At 33.9% G+C, this 21,364-nt stretch overlaps 2 protein-coding genes and 1 non-coding gene across 5 annotated transcripts in view; 2 read left to right on the top strand and 1 right to left on the bottom strand.

The window, feature by feature from the left end:
- Positions 1 to 21,364, bottom strand: part of wech (tripartite motif containing 71 protein wech) — a 155,422-nt gene that overhangs the window by 107,852 nt on the left and 26,206 nt on the right. Inside the window, exon 2 of the mRNA XM_076412917.1 lies at positions 66 to 109. The gene's annotated coding sequence lies outside the window, so the exon portion shown is untranslated. The remainder of the gene's footprint in view (positions 1 to 65; positions 110 to 21,364) is intronic.
- sona (sol narae) overlaps positions 1 to 21,364 on the top strand; it is a 90,632-nt gene that overhangs the window by 44,632 nt on the left and 24,636 nt on the right. For all 3 annotated transcript variants that reach the window (XM_076412932.1, XM_076412930.1, XM_076412931.1), the window contains exons 4-5: positions 6,537 to 6,796; positions 20,985 to 21,071. In XM_076412932.1, coding sequence (XP_076269047.1) covers positions 6,537 to 6,796; positions 20,985 to 21,071 — 347 coding nt within the window. The remainder of the gene's footprint in view (positions 1 to 6,536; positions 6,797 to 20,984; positions 21,072 to 21,364) is intronic.
- On the top strand, positions 10,456 to 10,528 carry TRNAF-GAA (transfer RNA phenylalanine (anticodon GAA)). Its single transcript has one exon. It is a non-coding gene; the product is annotated as a tRNA-Phe (tRNA).

Here is a 21,364-nt window from a genome sequence, read left to right as displayed (position 1 = left end):
CGAAAAGAGTCATGTTACAAATATCGGCTGTTAACTAGATAATGCTTTACAAATCCTAAACTTACGTCCACTTCATCTTCTGTCTCAACTGTCTAAATGTAGTTATTATCTGAAAAAAAAAAGATTATTGTTAAAAATAATCATTCACATATTTTCTGATCTCTATTATTATATTAGTATATTAGTTAATAAAATATATTAGAAAACTACCTAAACAACACTATTAATTTATGGCAAAATTGTTAATATTAAAAGTTTTTGTTCTTGATAAGTTGTTGATTATAATTTTTTCTGAGTGCCTCAGAATATCAAACAGCCTAAACAACATATATATTGTGAAATAGTATTATATGCACGATTTCATTGTTACAGATCTTTTTATATTCCTTTATATCGCTTGTCTATTAAACAATTAATAATACTAAAAGTTTTAGGTTTTCCCAGCTTTGTTTTTGTTTATTTTTATTTTTAGATCAAAAGGTTGCTAGCTTTGTGTTTCTCATGATGGCCACAATAAATGTAAAAAAATCAAATAAACCCTGTCACCATAACTAATAAAATAACATTTGATCTTTTGAGTTACTCGTATTTGATTAAGACTTATATTTCGAAACTTTTGATCTTACTTTAAAAATCAAATAGTATATACGCTAAAATGGTACAGTGACATGAAACTGTTATAGAAATCCCAGTAAGAAAAAAATGATGAGTTGGTCTTCCGAGCATTCTGAGCGTCTATTCTATAATCTATAATTTCTATAGCCAATTCCTGTACAACCACATTGCATCTCATTCTTTGCTCTACTATAGTATCAATTATATTTATTACAGATTTAGTAATTGACGAAAATAAATTGACCTTCTGAGTTATTTTATCTTTATATTACGAGTTTTAGAGATCATTTATTAAAAGACATGCCCAGAACAACGTTAAATGGTCATTTTCATTGGAAACGTAACATTTTATACGTCTTAAACCATTGTTTTGGCCAGAAGACGACAATGAATTGATCTTCTGAGTTATTTTATCTTTATATTACGAGTTTTAGAGATCATTTATTAAAAGACATGCCCAGAACAACGTTAAATGATCATTTTCATTGGAAACGTAATATTTTATACGCCTTAAACCATTGTTTTGGCCAGAAGACGACAATGAATTGACCTTCTGAGTTATTTTCTCTTTATATTACGAGTTTTAAATATAATTTAATAAAAGACATGCCCAAAACAACGTTAAATGATCATTTTCTTTGGAAACGTAACATTTTATACGTCTTAAACCATTGTTTTGGCCAGAAGACGACAATGAATTGATCTTCTGAGTTATTTTATCTTTATATTACGAGTTTTAGAGATCATTTATTAAAAGACATGCCCAGAACAACGTTAAATGATCATTTTCATTGGAAACGTAATATTTTATACGCCTTAAACCATTGTTTTGGCCAGAAGACGACAATGAATTGACCTTCTGAGTTATTTTCTCTTTATATTACGAGTTTTAAATATAATTTAATAAAAGACATGCCCAAAACAACGTTAAATGATCATTTTCTTTGGAAACGTAACATTTTATACGTCTTAAACCATTGTTTTGGCCAGAAGACGACAATGAATTGATCTTCTGAGTTATTTTATCTTTATATTACGAGTTTTAGAGATCATTTATTAAAAGACATGCCCAGAACAACGTTAAATGATCATTTTCATTGGAAACGTAATATTTTATACGCCTTAAACCATTGTTTTGGCCAGAAGACGACAATGAATTGACCTTCTGAGTTATTTTCTCTTTATATTACGAGTTTTAAATATAATTTAATAAAAGACATGCCCAAAACAACGTTAAATGATCATTTTCTTTGGAAACGTAACATTTTATACGTCTTAAACCATTGTTTTGGCCAAAAGACGACAATGAATTGACCTTCTGAGTTATTTTCTCTTTATATTACGAGTTTTAGAGATCATTTATTAAAAGACATGCCCAAAACAACGTTAAATGATCATTTTCTTTGGAAACGTAACATTTTATACGTCTTAAACCACTGTTTTGGCCAGAAGACGACAATGAATTGACCTTCTGAGTTATTTTCTCTTTATATTACGAGTTTTAGAGATCATTTAATAAAAGACATGCCCAGAACAACGCTAAATGATCATTTTCATTGGAAATGTAACATTTTCTACGCCTTAAACCGTTGTTTAGGCCAGAAGACCATTTGAAAACATTAAGAAACGCCATTATTCGTCAGCGCGTCGATTGCGTAACGCAGAAACGTGCCTCCAGCGGCCCGCAGCGTAAAATTTCCATCGAGTTTTCCTAGATTGTTATTCCGAAGCGGTACGTTCGTCCGTATGTTGGTCACGCGACTTCTGTCGATGCGTTGCGCGAGCTCTGAGCCCGTCCAGCTGACATATATATCGCGGCTGACGTTCGTTTGATAATGACAGTGAAAAAAAACCGCCGTTGCCAAACGCTACGGCGCCCTTGGCGGACGCCCGAGGAGATTTTTAGGTCGCGTTGCTTCATCTCCACGCTTTTTTTGCTTTTTTTTCTACGTTCCCGAAACCGTTAACCAGTTCATTGTCACGCCGACCAAAACAATTGGATGATCTTGACGAATAATGTTTATGAACGTTGCATAGGCATACTAGTTTCATAAGTCGATCGATTGGTTTGTTATTTTAGGTCAATGGGACATTTGGCAACAGTGGATATCCTCTCATTCATTATTAATCATCATTAATTATCGGTCTTCCTCTCTCGGGCTCTCTTGATTTGACGCTGATGAAACGCTGAAAACAAATCCGATAACAATTATTACGAATTCTTTTTACTTATTAATATTCCCGATATACCTTAATAACGATGATTGATTATTAATTGTTATTGCTGGTTTAACAATTAAACAAGCATTCTCAACAATAAAATAATATGACTTTTTGAGTTCTGAGAGAAAAAAAAAAGTCAAGTTGTTAAGATACTTTAGCACTATCTTAAAAGCTAATTTCTTGGTACATATAAAATTATTTGATTGAATAATAATCAAGTAATATAATGAAATTGTTTGACACAATCTGCAATAAAAGTGTATTTTATTATTTTATTAAATTATAATATGAGTAAAATAAAATTTGGTCTTCTGAGCTATTCACTATTTCACTATTCTGAGTTTATATATATATATATATATATATATATATATATATATATATATATATATAGCACTTTAACAACATTAATAATAAATACTATATTATAGCTAGCAAGTTATGATTAAAATGATTTGGTCTTCTGAGTCATTTTTTCAATTTGCAATTATTTTAATGCAAATTTTGATATATTCATTATATATAGAATTATATTAGTATGTATATAACATTAGTAAAAACATTGATCTTCTGAGCTATTTACTATTTCATTCGATCTGCAATAACATCCTCTGAGATTTTTAAGCATATACAACATAGATCACCATATATTGCACTAATATATTAATAACAGCAACAACAAACGTAATTAAACATCTGCAAATTTGTTACAAATATACATGTAAACTATCAAATATGAATAAAGGCAATTTGATCTTCTGAATCTATTTATTATTTTATTGAATATATGAGTAAATCCTCTGAGCTTCATACTCTAACATTCTTAAAAAATCATAGTTAAACATGACTTTATTATAAACAAATAAGTCATTTATCAAGCTATAAAAATGATTTGGCCTTCTGAGTCATTTTTTCAATTTGCAATTATTTTAATGCAAATTTTGATATATTCATTATATACAGAATTATATTAGTAAAAAACATTGATCTTCTGAGCTATTTACTATTTCATTCGATCTGCAATAACATCCTCTGAGTTTTTTAAGCATATACAACATAGAACACCATATATTGCACTAATATATTAATAACAGCAACAAAAAACGTAATTAAACATCTGCAAATTTGTTACAAATATACATTGTAAACTATCAAATATGATTAAAGGAAATTTGATCTTCTGAATCTATTTAATATTTTATTGAATAGATGAGTAAATCCTCTGAGCTTCATACTCTAACATTCTTAAAAAATCATAGTTAAACATGACTTTATTATAAACAAATAAGTCATTTATCAAGCTATAAAAATGATTTGGTCTTGAGTTGTTTTATTAACTATACACATTTCTTATGCGAATTGCCTTGTTCTATGAAACTATGAAAAATATATAATTTGATCTTCTGAGCTAATTTCACACACTAGCAAGTAAATTTAGTATTATTGTTTTATAAAATAATGTTAGTAAAAGAAAATTTGGCCCTCTGAGCTACTTATTATTTCATCCCATATGCGTGAAAATCTTCTGAGATGTGTTTTATTCCTTATACATATTTTCTATAGTATTTGCTTTCATTTGGTTTAACGTCTTGACAAGAAAATATAATATGTCGCGGAATATTATTAAGATATAATCGCATTTTGATGCGAATAGGCTCTAATATTATCAACAAGAGGGGAAGGTCCCCTTGCTTGATGCTGTCACCATTATATCTACTGATTGGAATTTTGTTATGTCACTTTATACTCGTTGCTCGTGTTAAATGAAAGAATAATGTTAATGAGATAACTGGACCGAGAGTAAAAACAGCGTCAGATGATTTATAAGAAAACCATTTCATAGTCCGATGGATTAATGACTGGTCCCGTTAGTTTTTCTCGGATGTGATCGTGCACAGGCATGGCCAAGGTGTGTATTAACGTCCCTGGCGAGACGTACGAGGATCTATCCCGAGTTTACCCGTCGACACGGCGCGACGGTGTCGGGGCTAATCGACGGGACCGCATATTACGGTCGATATCTTCGATTAGTGGGCTCAGCGGCATCGCAAAGGTCATTAAAACGTCTCGACGGATGTCAAATCAATTTTTAAATGCTGATTTATGTATTTACCACTTATAAACAATTTAATATTAGCATCTCGTCCGAAGAGCGCTCGTCGGACGATCACTTTCACTTTGTAAAAGCTATTTATCGAACATTTTGATAGGCCACGGAATAATATCTGCGCCAGGTTAGATATTATGGTACATAATCGTTACCGTCTGACGAATTTAAATCGATAGAAATGGTTTATAAAGTGGGTTAGGCGTGATACAGAATCACAACAAAGCCGTAATGCAGAAAGTGGTACTATTTTGATTGTCTATAACTTTGCTCAAGGAAAAGATAACTTTTCAATAAAATTTACTAAAATAGAAGGATATTTACAACGTCAGGCAAAGGTCCCGCTACCATTTTGATTGCCTATAACTTTGCTCACAGAAAAAAAAAGTAAGTTTGGTTTTCATAAAAATTTTATTTGGTCTTTGCATTTTTTTTTTGTTATGATTGAAAAATTATATCTCCTAATGGTGACCGCGACACGCAATGCAACTTTTCATGACATCCTGCAACATCTGAGATTGGATTTCTTCAATTTCCTGACGAATATTGTCTTTAAGATGTTGAATCGTTTGGAGCTTATTCACATTATTATTGAATTGTTGAACGAGCTTGAATTGTGTGTGCTGTGGCCCTATCTTGCTGAAACCACATGTCCTCTAGACCTTGCTCTTCCATTTCAGGCATAAGAAAATTTAGAATCATGTCTTGGTACCGTTCATCAGTAACAGTAATAGCAACAGACACCTTGGTCATTTTCAAAAAAATAGGGACCACTTATGTTTCCAGCATGAATACCACACCATAACGTTGTTTTAAGTGGATACAATGATGTTTCATGAATTAATTGAGGATTCTGTGTCCCCCAAAACCGATTGTTCTGTATATTGACGTGGCCACTGAGAAGAAAATGGTCTCCATCGCTCATTATCAATTTAAACAAAAAATTTTCAATTTCACTAGACAGCCTTAAGATTGCATTACTGTACTCCACTCGTTGATCAAGATTTCTTACGATTAAAAACAATTTGATCTTCTGAACTATTTTTTCCTTTTCCAGACATTTTAATACACTCTTTTATATACATCTGATACAAAGGGTATTTTATTACTTGGACGAGGTATCACATTCACTAGTAGGGTGAGGTTGGAAGGTATTTTCTAAATACTCAGCAAATAATTCAACCTTTTCGTTATCGTTTTGTGTCTGCTCAGAAACCGCAGACATATTTCACAGTTTTGATATAGATTCGTATGCCTGCGTCAATTTAAATAATCAATTAACTGACGGTACTACCGAAATACGACCACCAACTCATCCACGGAGGTTTTCTGACGTATTTGCGATGAATAACCGAAAACATGCTCGTATTTTTTCTCGACAGACACCGAATGCGTAAAAGGTGTTAACGAATCATGGTTCAATCACGTACTAACGCGTCAAGGTTTGGAATTTCTCTAAACTACACGACCAGAACTAGTCGTACCGATAATAAAAAACTAGTCGCTTACAATACAAATAACAATATTCATCAATCAACACTTCCTGGATTTAGTTGACGACGAATTTAATTAATTTCTATTATTGTTACAGTACCAGAGTACGAGATAGTGCCCGTACAGCACCTGATCAGAAAGAGGAGTATAGCGTCCGCGTCCGGAGACAATTCTCTTGGGTCCGAGTCGGATCGGAAGGTGGGCCATCCCAAATTGAGACTGAAGGCCTTCGGGGAACCTTTTAATCTTAGCCTGGTACCGACAGAGGGCCTGTACCACAAGGAGAAGCTGAAAGTATTTTCGGTTGAGCCAAATATAACTGCCCAGCACGGAATAGAGTTTCTTGAACATCCTCAGGTAAATTTTTCATTAAATTATTTGATCTTTTGAGCTTCTCTTGAAATACTCTTGATTTTCTTGAATTGTCATATCGAAAAATAATTGATTTTCTGTAGAATTTGATGGAATATGAAGGCATACATAACTTAAGAGACTTTAGAATTGTTTTTTAAAATATTGAGGTTTCCTGAGCTTCTGAGAATACTCAGTCAAAAAAATTAAACTAACTGAAATATTACGAAATGATTATTTATTGTTCAGGATAATTTGGTCTTCTGATCTTCAGACCTGAGCTGTGACTGTTTGACCTCGATATTTCAGTTAAACTGTTATATAACTCAGAAGACCATCCAATATTTGAGGGCAGAATATATATAACTTACCTATAAGATAATTTTTAAAAAATGCTCTCTTTTCTATAATAAGTAAATAATACATATATTACTAGATTTATTTGATAATTATTCTTTGATCAATATTATATAACTCAGAAGACCATGCACTATTTGGGGGCAAAATATATATAACTTATGTATAAGATTATTTAAAAAAAATACTCTCTTTTCTATAATAAGTAAATAATACATATATTACTAGATTTATTTGATAATTATTATTTGATCAATATTATATAACTCAGAAGACCATGCAATATTTGGGGGCAAAATGTATATAACTTACGTATAAGATTATTTTAAAAAATGCTCTCTTTTACTTGATTTATTTGATCTTCTGAGTCTGGTGACTTTTATTTTGTTGCGATATCGAATTATTTAGTCTATTTTCTATATATGTAGATAGTTGGTCTGACTATATTGACGGGGAGTTAGTTATGAGTGGAAATAATTTGATTTTTTTGGGTTAAGATGTCATTGTAGAGATAGTTTAATAAAATGATTGGAGAGTGTGTAATTATAATACTCTACCCTGTAAGCTGTTTATTATTTGAGTTTACTATATATGGGAGAGACTTCACTACTCAAAAAACTCAGAAGATCATATGGAGGAAGAAATATCGTCTGAGAAATTACCTCTTCTGAGTCATAACAGTGTTTAGTAGGGTATGTTAAATTTTTATTTACCAACTTTAGTGCCATAGTTGATAATAATTATACAAAACGTATATGTGAGATAGAAATATTTACTCATTTGATATGAATGTGGATGTGGATAACTGCTACTAGATAAAAAATATAAAGTTAAAAAATAAAAGAATCGAGGCCTATAAGGTACACTTTGAGCTTATAGGTGATGTAAAGAACCCAAATACAAGGGAAATATAGTAGGGATAGAAAGCAGCCTGTTACTTCAATATTGAAATATACAACATTTGACATCGATTTTGTTTCATGTTTTTAATACCACAGTTAAAAACTTACCTACAATATTTAAAGTTATTTACTGAAATGAACAAAATAAATATTCCAACTTTCATTTCCATTGATTCTCCTAAAATATTAATAATTATAAGCCCATTGTGATGACACACCATTCAAGGAGAAACAGCTTAAATAATAATGTAAACAACTTGTTTTACTTAAGCGTGCATGCCCACAATTAGCCAATCATCTTGTTCTGAGCCTATTCCAATATATGCAAGCTAATTTATAAATCTAAACTAAACAGGATATAAAAAATAAGAAATATAAATAATGCGTTATGAATGTAAGCGACTGTAAAGCACTCGGCACGTCAGAAACTCGCCAAATGCAGTTACGCAACCCGTATTATTGAATAATCCACAACGGAATGGTGAAAGAAGAAAGTAACGAGCCGAGAAAGAAACAGATCTCGCTTCTGCTGACACAGATCGCGGCGATGACGTAACAATAGGACAGTTGCCGGTTGCATTCCCATCCAAGCGGAAGTCGATGGCGACCACATAAGAGCCGAATCGATTGCTCGGCCCAAGGACGTCCTCTTATCAATCCGGCAGATCACGACACGGAGCAAGGGGCCGACAAAAAATGTGTGTCTTTTGATAGGAAATTAAAAAACCGTTTTTTTTTTGTGCAACGTTCCGCCATTCTCCCGTAACACGTTCTTGATCTAAAATTGGTCGGTTTGTCGTACGGGGCGTGGTGCCTGGCGCAGATTAACCAGATAATTAAATTTGTAGGATGTGAATAAAACCCGTGAACCTATCTATATATTAATCGGCATAGCTTTTTGCTATGCCTTTTTAATGGAACACTTGGAGGTATGAATTTTAGCACGGTTGAAGCTTTATGATTGGCCCTGTGAAATATGACCAGAATCTATCAAATTATTCATATTTCTCTCCTAATAAAGTAAAAGGACTAATTTAAAAATCATACGTTATTAAAAGTTCTTTTTACAGTATTTTCAGTATGAGATCAGAAATATATTTGATACGTAACATTAATTAAAGTAATAATAAATGTTTGTACACTAAAACATATTAAAATATAACAGGTCAATTGAAAAGTCCTGCCACAGATGGCGCTACTAGAATTAAATCCATATATTTTTTTACTTAGGTCTAATCCTCAAAAGATGCGTGTATAAATGTTGTTGGTTATTGTTGGTTATTGTGAAAAAATGCTTTTTGAGGAAAAAAAATACAGTTAAAGCAAAAACTTGACTTGATGCCGAGTTTCCGGACACTGCCCCAGGAAAATCAACCATCCAGGATTGGTATGCTAAGTTTAGAAGTGGTGAAATAAGCACCGAAGACGGTAAACGCAGTGGACGCCCCAAAGACGCTGTTATCGACGAAAACATTAAAAAATCTACAAAATGATTTTGAATGACTGTAAATTGAAATTGAATGAAATAGCAGATATCCTAAAGATATCAACGTGTACATCATATCATTCACGAGCGCGAGCTCACTTTTGACCAAAAACAACGACGAGTCGATGACTCGGAGCAGTGTTTGAAGATGACCAAGCATAACAAACCCGAGTTTTTGCGTGGATATGTGACAATGGATGAAACATGACTCCATCATTTCACTCCGAAGTCCAATCGTCAGTCATCCGAGTGGTGAACAGCGACTATTACACAGCGTTATTGGACCGTTTGAAGGACGAAATCGCCGAAAAACGACCGCATTTGAAGAAAAAGAAAGTGCTGCTTCACCAAGATAATGCACCGTGTCGCAAGTGAGTGAAAACGATGGCAAAAATCCATGAATTGGGCTTCGAATTGCTTCCTCATCCACCGTATTCTCCGGATCTGGCCCCAACGACTATTTCCTGTTATCAGATCTCAAAAGAATGCTCGCTGGGAAGAAATTTTCGTCGAATGATGAGGTGATCGCCGAAACTGAGTATCAAAAAGTTGGAGGGTCGCTATAATCAGTGTATCACCTTTGAAGGGACTTATGTTGAATAAAAAAAACTGATTTTGCCAAAAAAATGTGTTTTAGTATGGCAGGCTGGGGACTTTTCAATTGACCTGTTATGCTTGTATCAATTATTTTGATTATTTACTTTATATTCTTAAGTTTTCGAAAATTAATAGTTAATTTAATGATTGTAAATACATTGCTCTAATATACATTACGTACTTGTAATACAAATTGTTTCTTTGGCCTATTATGAAAGAAACATGATTAACTTTATAAATTGTGGTCGAATTTCGACCGCAGAGCTATCCCTAATGCGGATAACACCCGCGAACTATTTGTTATATACTCCAAATCTCGTACAGCCGAAATAGCTCAGTTGGGAGAGCGTTAGACTGAAGATCTAAAGGTCCCCGGTTCAATCCCGGGTTTCGGCAGATTACTTTTTTCAAATAATTCTATTCCCTACGATTGCCTGCATGCGAACTAACCTAAATATACGATGAACGAGGAAATAATGATAAGGTAAACATCCATATAGAACTGCTAGTAGCGCCAATAATGCGAACAGGTAACACACAATGATCGTAACGGCGATCAATAAATGGTAAATGGGGGTTACGTAATAATGAAACAAGAACACAATCAAGAACTACGCTTTCACAAAAGTTTTTACCATTTTTAGATACTTTCTCGATATTTAAATAACAACGGACGTCTTCCCCAACAACAATCTGTATTTATTCAAACATATTTTCTAGTCGGTCTTCGCGGTTGACTTTCTGAGCATATAAAACATCTGTATTTTAATGGTCTTCTTAATACTGCATTTAATTTTTACATCATCTCTTTTAGTCTTCTGAACCACTTTAAATATGCTAGCTTATGAGAAAATACTAAAATAAAATCAGCAATGAATAGTCGATACGAATATTAAAATTAAATAACGTAGTCTTCTGAGTCATTAGTTAGTTAACATATTTACTAGTATAAATAGGGTGATTAAACACATAGATTTCTAATTGGAATAATTCAAGGTTTTCAATTAATAAAAAATGATGGAAGTTCAGAATATTTTCTGATCTGTTTCAGACAAAATTTTAGTTAGTACTATATATAGTATCATCTGCATACATCAATTTCGTACTATAAGTTGTAATTGTATTATATATACTGGTGTTATTGTACAAATGACATCAAATTGGTCTTCTGATCTATGAAACTGCCAATTTCGATCTATTATTTTCAATCAATCTAAGTGTGCAATCAATAACACAGTGGATGTATAAAATATATAAACTTAATATGCTTAAAAGATGTATAATGCTATGGTTTTCTTAATACTGCGTCTAATTTTTAGATCTCTTTTAGTCTTCTGAGCCACTTTAAATATGCTAGCTTCTCATAAGCTAGACTGTTTTTTTTAAAGCATTTTTTCACAATAACCAACAAAATTTATATTCTCATAATACTAAAATAAAATCAGCAATGAATAGTCGATACGAATATTAAAATTAAATAACGTAGTCTTCTGAGTCATTAGTTTTTGGTCTTCTGAACTATGAAACTGCCAATTTCGATCCATTATTTTCAATCAATCTATGTATGTAATGAATAACACAGTGGATGTATAAAATATATAAACTTAATATGCTTAAAAGATGTATAATGCTTAAAGCGTATGTATTCTAACTTAAAATAGTATATGGTCTTCTGAGTCATTAAATAATTTTAACTGAAACTGTACCGAGAACGTATGATTGTTCACATAATAATGATTTTTAGCAAATAATTCAGTTGCCTTTACATGAAGAGTATTTAGTAACTGTCTCATACAGAAAAATCATATAATATTCTGAGTAGAGTTAAATTGTGAATTTCTGAGTGAATCTTCTAACCTTCTAAACAGATATGATATACTGCGTTTTAAAACAGTATATGGTACACATCAGTGTAATACAATTTTTAACAAATAACTTGTTTGTTCAAAACGCATATATTTAAAAGTTAAATCATATTCTCAGTTGATGATGTACAACAGTATCCAGCATAAACATAATGTATGATCTTCTGAGTCATTAAGAAGCCAAACTTGTGTCTAATGAATATATTTAATTATCATCGTTTAAATGCATCAGTTAAGGTACTTTTTAATAAATATTTTGCGTATTTTTTTACATGACGAATATTTAAATACCTTCTGAACCGTAGTAACATTCATCTAAATTCTAAACCATACGAAAGAAGATTACTAAATCATTCTAACGTGGAAGCAAACAACTGCTGGACAGCGCGCAGGATGTCAGGAGACTGAAACGAACAAAACCATACGAACTTGTGTGAACATTTAGTGTGTATTATTAGTGTAAACTATAGCTATTAGTTAATAATTAATAAATAATTATAATTTTATAATTGAGGAATACATACTGATGTATTTTCTGTATAAGTACAGTGTAATACAATTTTTAACAAATAACTTGTTTGTTCAAAACGCATATATTTAAAAGTTAAATCATATTCTCAGTTGATGATGTACAACAGTATCCAGCATAAATATAATGTATGATCTTCTGAGTCATTAAGAAGCCAAACTTGTGTCTAATGAATATATTTAATTATCATCGTTTAAATGCATCAGTTAAGGTACTTTTTAATAAATATTTTGCGTATTTTTTTACATGACGAATGTTTAAATACCTTCTGAACCGTAGTAACATTCTTCGTTTGAATGACATTCCTTTTAGACTTCCTGCATATTTATTTTTAGCAGCTTATTAATAATCCTATAGATGGTTTTGCGATAATTGATCCTTAGACCGATCTCTATCGTTAAAAATATTTCCTGCGGCCAAATCCGGACCGAAAAAACAAGCAGGATGCAGGATAGAAAGTTGCCCCGGCTCCGGACAATACCGAGTCCCGCATTGTTCTATTTTTTTTCCGGTCCTGACCGACAGATAAGACGCATTCCTGCCACCGATCCGCAAATGTCATCGCCGTCCAATCTGGTTCCTGCTGTTTTGTTCGCGGCGATTTGTCCGTCTCGTGTTTTTTTCTCTCTCTATCGCCGGTTTGTTGTTGTTGTGCCGTGTTGTGTTACAGGTCCAGATCCGTTTTTGGGATTTTTTGCCGTTTTGCCTTTTCCTACTGCGGCCGCCTGCCACGCCTATGCGTCCGATCGTGTCGAGTGTTTGATTCGCCTAACGCGGAAGCCCTGCCTAATGAGTTTTTTTGTTGGGTTTTTATAAGAGGAAACAAAAAAATCGGACACGACTTTTGAATTAAACTTATTATAAATTCTACGCGAGGAAAAAATCGGCCATTCTTCGATTAATTTCGATCTTGGTTTCGGTGACGGTGTATGGTGGTTTGTGATGACTAAATAATTGTGATGATGAAACAAACCAGTACCAGTATGTTTATAATTCTTCTTGGTGTATCTCACTTTTAATATTATTGATATGACATTTGTACCTGACAAATAGAGACAAGCAAAACCTAGTGAAAATATCTACGAAATATTTAATTATTATTTTACAGATTACTGAAATGATGGAAAAAAATGTTTTAAACTTTTTTAGATTATCCTGAAATTCTAACAGGTGTCATTTAAAGGGCTACTAGGTCTTGGCTTCACTGACTGTGTTTGATTGATTTATGATGATTAAATAATTGTCATGAATAAGACCAGCATCACGTTAGCAAAAAGCAAAACACATTAGAACCAAAATAAAACAACTATACTGGTTAGTCGGAAGATACTCCCAAATTGATCTAAAATCAAAGAGGTTGATCTATAATACAAATATGAAGCCAATTTGGACCTATGGGGTGCAAATATGGGGTTGCACTAAATATTCAAATCAGTTAGTCATACAGCGCTGTCAAAACAAGATTCTTCGATTGATTACCAATGCCTATCGCTATGTAACCAATGAAGAACTGCACGATGACCTGGAAATCAAATGGATTTGCGAAGTTGTGCAGGATTTCGCCTTGAAACACGAAAGAAGATTACTAAATCATTCTAACGTGGAAGCAATACAACTGCTGGACAGCGCACAGGATGTCAGGAGACTGAAACGAACAAAACCATACGAACTTGTGTGAACATTTAGTGTGTATTATTAGTGTAAACTATAGCTATAAGTTAATAATTAATAAAAAATTATAATTTTATAATTGAGGAATACATACTGATGTATTTTTTCGTACTCGTCTTGCTTGTTAATTAATCCAAGCACATAGGAAAAGTAGTAATAAATTAATCGTAATAATAATAATTAAGATTGTACTAAGCGTATCTAATAAAGATGTTATAAAAAAAATGAATAAGACCATTGTAAATGGTTATGATTCTTCTTCAGGAATGTCATTTTCGATAATATTGATATGACATATTTGTCAATTGTGAACAAAAAAAAAAAGAACAATACCACTTATCAAAGACAAGGAAAAAGTTTTCGAAATATTTTGTTATTCCAAGAATTGTAATATATAAGAGTTATTGAAAAATGGTGATGATGATGATGTGTTACAAGAATTGGGAATTCAATTTTGGGGATTTTATTTATAATTGTGTGGTTTTACAGTGAAAAAATATAAATAGTGTTAATTATTATATATATTTTATCACTAGTCATTGGTTCTTCCAATTTACCTAACAACATTTGAATTGGGGAAATAAATGTCTTTTTTCGGTATTTTGATAAAAATAGAAGTGCGACTCAACTAAATCTGTGTGATAGTCTGGTGGATATGAAGTTTGATATTTGAATAAGTTGAATAAGTTTTGCGACCAAAAAAGTCTGCTGTCTGATTCCAACCAGGTCCTTGAAGAGCTTACACAGGATCCTAGAGGTAATCTTCATCAAGGATAGTGAAGATCACGGAGGTATGTTTTGATGTCTGCAAATGTCAGTGATCACCGAGGACCCAGATCTGACCTATAAAATAGGCGGCAAAGCAATTCGTCCTTATTGGTTGTTTATTTTGAAAATAGCACAAGTGAACTCACTGAAACTACTGTAACTGTTAAACTTAACGCCAGAAAGACATGTAACTTTGACTAAAGCTTTGCTTAAAGCTTAGGGCTACTAGGTTAGGTTTAGGTGGCGTCATGAATATGTCAGATTCTGGACTTACTGCGTCACGTATCAGCTACTAAGTTTTCTTCTAACTCCCAAATGCCATACCCGTCCACAAATATTGCAGAGCAGTATTTCTTTTATTCGAGTGTATTTTCAACAACCGCTGTTCTGGCATTCTGGTATTTCTAGAAATATTTTAATACGTTTAACAGCCCAAATAATTGTGATATCGCAGGTAGCATCGAAATAAGCCTTTAAGATCCAAATTGTTAAGAAAAAAATAATAACAAAGTACGACAAACGTTCTCCGGGTGCAAAAACAGTGTCGCAAACGGTTCCCATCGATTGTTCTCGGCAGTCGGGTTCTTTGGCAGCCGCGTTTCATTGAATCCAAACGAAATTCGAGTTACGTAAATCAACGTTCTCCGCGGGCCGGCGAACAAAAACCCGAACCAATCGGCTTTCGTTTGACACGAAGTTCCGCTCCGAAATCCGTAGACAGCGTTACTGATCGATCATCAATGGCCCAGTTATATAAAAAGGCCCAGCACCCTATCGATTACGCTCTCGTTTTGGTTTTTTTTTGCTAATCCATTCAGTGCCACAACAAAAATCGATTAATTTCTATATCGCGGACGATGTCGCAATAAATAATCGCCAATTTCGTTGTTTTGACACCTCGTTGGTTGTTTACCATTCGGCGTCAAGGATTATTATCTCCTTTAGGACATTGTCTTGAGGTAAATGAGTATGAGATCGGGTAAAATCAGTCTGCGGGTTATAAGAAAATGAACAAGATATCTGCATCTAGTTCTGTTTATTATTTTCTAATATCATGGTTATCATGTATATGATTAATTTATTATATATGGTTGTGAACATTTAATGAAGCTCGGCAAAAAAAAATAAGTGGCGGTGAACAAAATCTATAAATGGACGAAAGATTGGAAAATTCCACTTAACAGCTCCAAATCTGTTCATGTTAATTTTGCAATGCGTCGAAATACTAAAAACTTAATTATATCACTCAAATGGATGCCCGATTCCTCAAGCGGAATCAGCTAAATACATCGGCATCCATCTTGACGATGTATTAAATTGGAAACATTATGTTAGACAAAAAGCAAAACATATTAGAACCAAAATTTAAAAAAAAACTAAACTGATTAGTCGGAAGATACTCTCAACTTGGTCTAAAATCAAAGATATTGATTTATCAGACAATGATAAAACCAATTTGGGCTTATGGGGTCTAACTAATCATCCAACACTGCCAAAACAAAATTCTTCTATTAATTGCCAATGCCTATCGCTACGTAACCAACCAAGAACTGCACGATGACCTGGAAATCAAATGGATTCGCGAAGTTATCCAAGATTTCGCCTTGAAACACGAAAGAAGATTACTAAATCATACTAACGTGGAATATAACTACTGGATAACGAGCGGGATATCAGAAGATTGAAGCTTCGAAGGCCGGGACTTCAGAGTCAAACAAGAAGATGCCTATTTTAAATTGACGAAAATACAAGAAAGTGTGCCACCGGGAATGCCCCTAAGTTCTTTATCTGGTGTACGCTTAGGATCTGCCTACATTCAATGAAATTGTTGTCGCTACATTTGCAGATAACACTGCAATCCTAGCCACTGGAAATAACAACACTGAATCAATTGAAAATGTACTATGTTGAGCAGAAAAATGGTATATCTAAAGATATATCAGTGCATAATGATCTAACCAATACAATAATCAAGCACAAACCAGTATATATAAATCAACAGGTAGTCGCGTATGGAAATACAGTCAATTATCTTGGCATTAAGAATCTGAAGCCAGAAACTGTCGAAAACATTATCAAGGACTCGGCATCTCAATGACCCTCCATCAGCACTTCATTGTTGATGTTCTCCAGTTCCTAGATAATGGTAACTCAGTTACGAGGGTGGTTCAAATATGATCGAGACAAATACTCTGACCCGTTTATTTACCATTGAAACACAAACAGTTTTTCTAGGTACTTCCCCTCACTAGTTACGCATTTTGTCCATCTTTCCGGAAGTTTTTTGATGCCGGCATCGAAGATTTCCTTGGGCAACTCGGACATCCATGTGCGCACGAACTCCTCTACCTCGTCGTCAGTGTTAAATCTTCGAGGGCTTCTTTCAGTGGTCCAAATATGTGGTTGTCGCAGGGTGATAAATCGTGACTGTAGGGGGGTGTTCCAATACCTCGCACCCTAATTCCGATATTGTATCGAGCGTGAGGCGCGCGGTATGAGGACGCGCGTTATCCTGGAGAAGAATCGCACGTCGTGCTTGAATGCTCCTTGGTGTGTTTTCAGAAGGTTAGAGTAGTATGCAGCATTAATGGTACGTTAGGGGCGTAGGAAATCTACAGCATGCCCCGCCGGTTCCAGAACACCGTACACAGAACCTTACCCGCGAACCTGGTTGTCTTCGCTTTAACTGGCGCCCTTTCCTCTTTCTTCCTCCACTTTTTAGACTACATCTGTACCCATGGCTTGAATATTCGCGTTAAAACACCATCTCCTCCAGCTCGTATCGCGTCAGCAAGCGGCGATAAACTTTCAACCGCATAAATTTTTGCTCGAAGTTTAACAGTTTATGAACCCATCGCCCCGTTATTTTGCGATATTGAAGGTGTTTGTGGATGATGGACTCTACTACCAATACTGATGCCGAGTTCAGCCGAAATATCTCAAACATTCATCCTACGGTCCTCCAAAATGAGTAGCCCTACTCAGGCACTCACTACCGAACTGATTTCGCAAATTCAAAAATATTTCCGTCTTTTTAACGCCTTCCCATACTAAAAAACGAACGACAATACGTTGTGCTACGGCGATCGGCACTTGGGTTTCACTCATGGTCGTAGCACGCGCGTAAAACATGCGCTCCCGACGAAAATTATGCCACACTGTTCTAAAGAGACCCAGCTATCACATACTCAGGCTACGACCTTCAAAACATACATGCGCGCCGTCTACAACGTTTGTCTCCATTATATTTGAACCACCCTCGTAGAAGATTAAAAAGAATAAAACCATTAGCTCTAATTTGGTGAAACTATTAGTAAAATTCGGTGCACATAAAAACAGTGACATAGATGTTAAGGCCAATGTGTCTATCGTAGAATAAGCATCAAACTAGAATAAAAAATAGCTTATTTGTGTTAATTTACCAGATTGCTTAATATATAATTAAAAATCTATTATTGAAGCCAGTCTGCGCTAACCAGCCAGAACTGCATCTGGTTCACTCTTCCCTGGTCTTGCGTCTGCAGTCGCACGTCATCGCGGTGACGTCAGCGCGGATCCGACCGCTTCGTATGGACGTCTTCGGATTCACTTTCTATTTTGCGGTTTCTCGAGTAGCCATGCCGTTAAAACCGTGCTGGATTCGTCTTTTTTTATGCCCGCTGACATAACGCTCATCATCATCGGATTACCGCGCGTACACGATATAAACATAACAGTTATTCGACTGAATTTGCTCGTCCCACGTTAAATTACGTTTTTCTCCGTTGATTATGTTCGATCGCGATCTGTCGCCAGATAACGATTGGCACGACCGAGAATAGAAAAATGACGGTTTACGTGACAAGGCAGAAACCGGGAGAAAAGAGAAATGGGTCCAATTAAGAGGAATAAGTTACGGACGAAGAGACATGGCACGATCTTCGCTTTCATTATATAAAACCTGAGAATAAATAAATATACGATTGATATAACCTGAGGAATCTTGTAACAAGACTTAAATATCGAATTATTTATTCGAGAAGATGCGAAAAAGTAATCCATGTTGTAGGAAATTGAGTGAGAGTATAATTTTGGTTCCGTTGATTAAACGGTTCTAATGTAAACCGCCTTTTACATTATTCCAGTAGCAAAGTCAGATAATAATTGTATTTGAACATCTTAAGAAAATAAGTTTGCATCAGATGGTGAAGCATCAACAATAGATTACAGCGAAATGAACAAGGTGTAGTATCTATATATTGACAGGCTACTACAGTAGTATATTGATCCCATTATGTATCTGTAGTATTCTATATATAACTGGAACAAACTTCATTCGAATACACAACCAAAATTAAAATATGAATTATAAAATATTCTAGATATGACAACTTCAACAAAATTACTAAGATAGGGTCTCTTCCATAGCTCAAATAATGATACGGAATGTAAACGGTAAATAGTTATCCAACACTGTTTGATAGATTTTGTTAGATTTGTACAATTTTATGTGGGGCAAAAGTGCCGCTACCATTTTGATTGCCTATAACTTTGCCCAAAAGAAAGATAAGTAAGTTTGGTATTCATAAAAGGTTTATTTGGTCCTTATGTTTGTTTTTTGATATGATTGAAAAATTATATCGGTTAAATGATGACCGCGATTCACTATGCAACGTTCGGCTCTATTTTAAGGCCTTTTTCATGACATTCTGCAACATCTGAGGCTAATTTTTTCAATTTCGTGACGAGCATTGTCTTTAAGATGTTGAATCGTTTAGGTCTTATTGACATAAACTTTTGATTTTAAAAAACCCCATAAGAAAAAGTCTGGTGCTGTTAAATCCGGAGATCTGGCTGGCCATGCTATATCGCGAAATTCCCCCGCCAGTCTTCGGGGAAAAACGTCATTCAATAATTGAACTGTTGAACGAGCTGTGTGTGCTGTGGCCCCATCTTGCTGAAACCACATGTCCTCTGACCCTTTCGAATCACGACGTGGTACCATTCAGCAGTAACAGTAACTGCAACATCTTGGTCATTTTCAAAAAAAATAGAGACCATTGATGTTTCCAGCATGTGTACCACACCATATAGTTGTTTTTAATGGATACAATGATGTTTAATGAATTAATTGAGGATTCTGTGTTCCCAAAAATCAACTGTTCTGTTTATTGACGTAGCCACTGAGAAGAAAATGGGTTTCATCAGTCATTATCAGTTTTGACAAAAAATCTTCAATTTCAGCAGATTGCCTTAGGATTGCATTACTGTACTCAACTCGTTGATCAACATCCTTACTTATATTGAGATTATTTAGAACCTAATTGTTCATAAATGTAAAAAAAATCTAATTTTGTTGAAACATGTAATATCTGATATCTAGAGCTAATAATTTTATTCAATTGTGTCGACCTAAATCAGGTAAATATCACGTAAAGCATTAAAAAAATAGATTTCGGTTGTACATTAATAGCCGAATATTATGAAACTATTATGCCACCGGTAGATTAATCGCTGTTTTCATTCAAAATGCTACGAGGAAACATCAAAACCGACGCTAACCATTCTAGATTGCGTTGAAAATCGATTCTACTTTGTGGTTATTTTTTGGGAAAATCTCATCAACTCATAGTTTCTTTGGTGGTCAATTTAGTAAACAATCATTGAGTAATATACTCTTTAAAATTGATGACGTTTTGTTGGCATTTATTCCATTCCATCACTGCGTTTGTAATTTCTCTCGAGTTATTTTTTATCAGTAAATATAATGACTAATTCAGTAATTGAGATTGAGACAGTCTTTTTTTTGGTAGACATTCCTTTGTAATAAATTTTTTTATTAGTTATTAAGGCAGTTGGTTTATGTCAACAAAGATTTACAACAGGCAGAAATAATATTACCTAATATGATTATGATATAATATGAAAGTTTAACTTGAAATTTCCGTCACCCACACTGCTACAACTTGTAGACTATCCAAAAATAATGTTAACATATCAGAATATCTTATAACTAATTGTTATTTTTAAATTTTTGCAGGATGATGAAGAAATTGGAGACCTATATCAGGACGAGGAGAATCAGGCTGCCATTCTTCTCCGAAAAGAAGGGAATGACATCGTCGTGGTAAGTCCCCCAATGTTCCTCGTCTCCTAACGATATGCTAAATAAAATTTATATGTGTAATATACGCGACATCCTACAGCTTGATATACTGTTACTTAGGCAAACAGAACACGCGAAAACAGCATCATAAAATGGTGATTTTACAACGAAAATGAACCGATGAATGAACAAAACACATCATAGTGTTTGTTAAAGATTCTTAGAAAACGATTTTTAAAAGGAATTTGTTTATACGAAGTTTGGAACAAATATGTACATTTCACTGTTCAAACAATAAACTACTGTTTACCAGG

This window comes from Rhynchophorus ferrugineus, unplaced genomic scaffold, assembly GCF_030347505.1.
Source record: "Rhynchophorus ferrugineus isolate W39M unplaced genomic scaffold, kcgeb_rfMv2 rfM8, whole genome shotgun sequence".
Taxonomy (NCBI): domain Eukaryota; kingdom Metazoa; phylum Arthropoda; class Insecta; order Coleoptera; family Curculionidae; genus Rhynchophorus; species Rhynchophorus ferrugineus.
The sequence above is the reverse complement of the archived record's forward strand: the minus strand, read 5'-3'. Positions and strand labels throughout refer to the sequence as shown.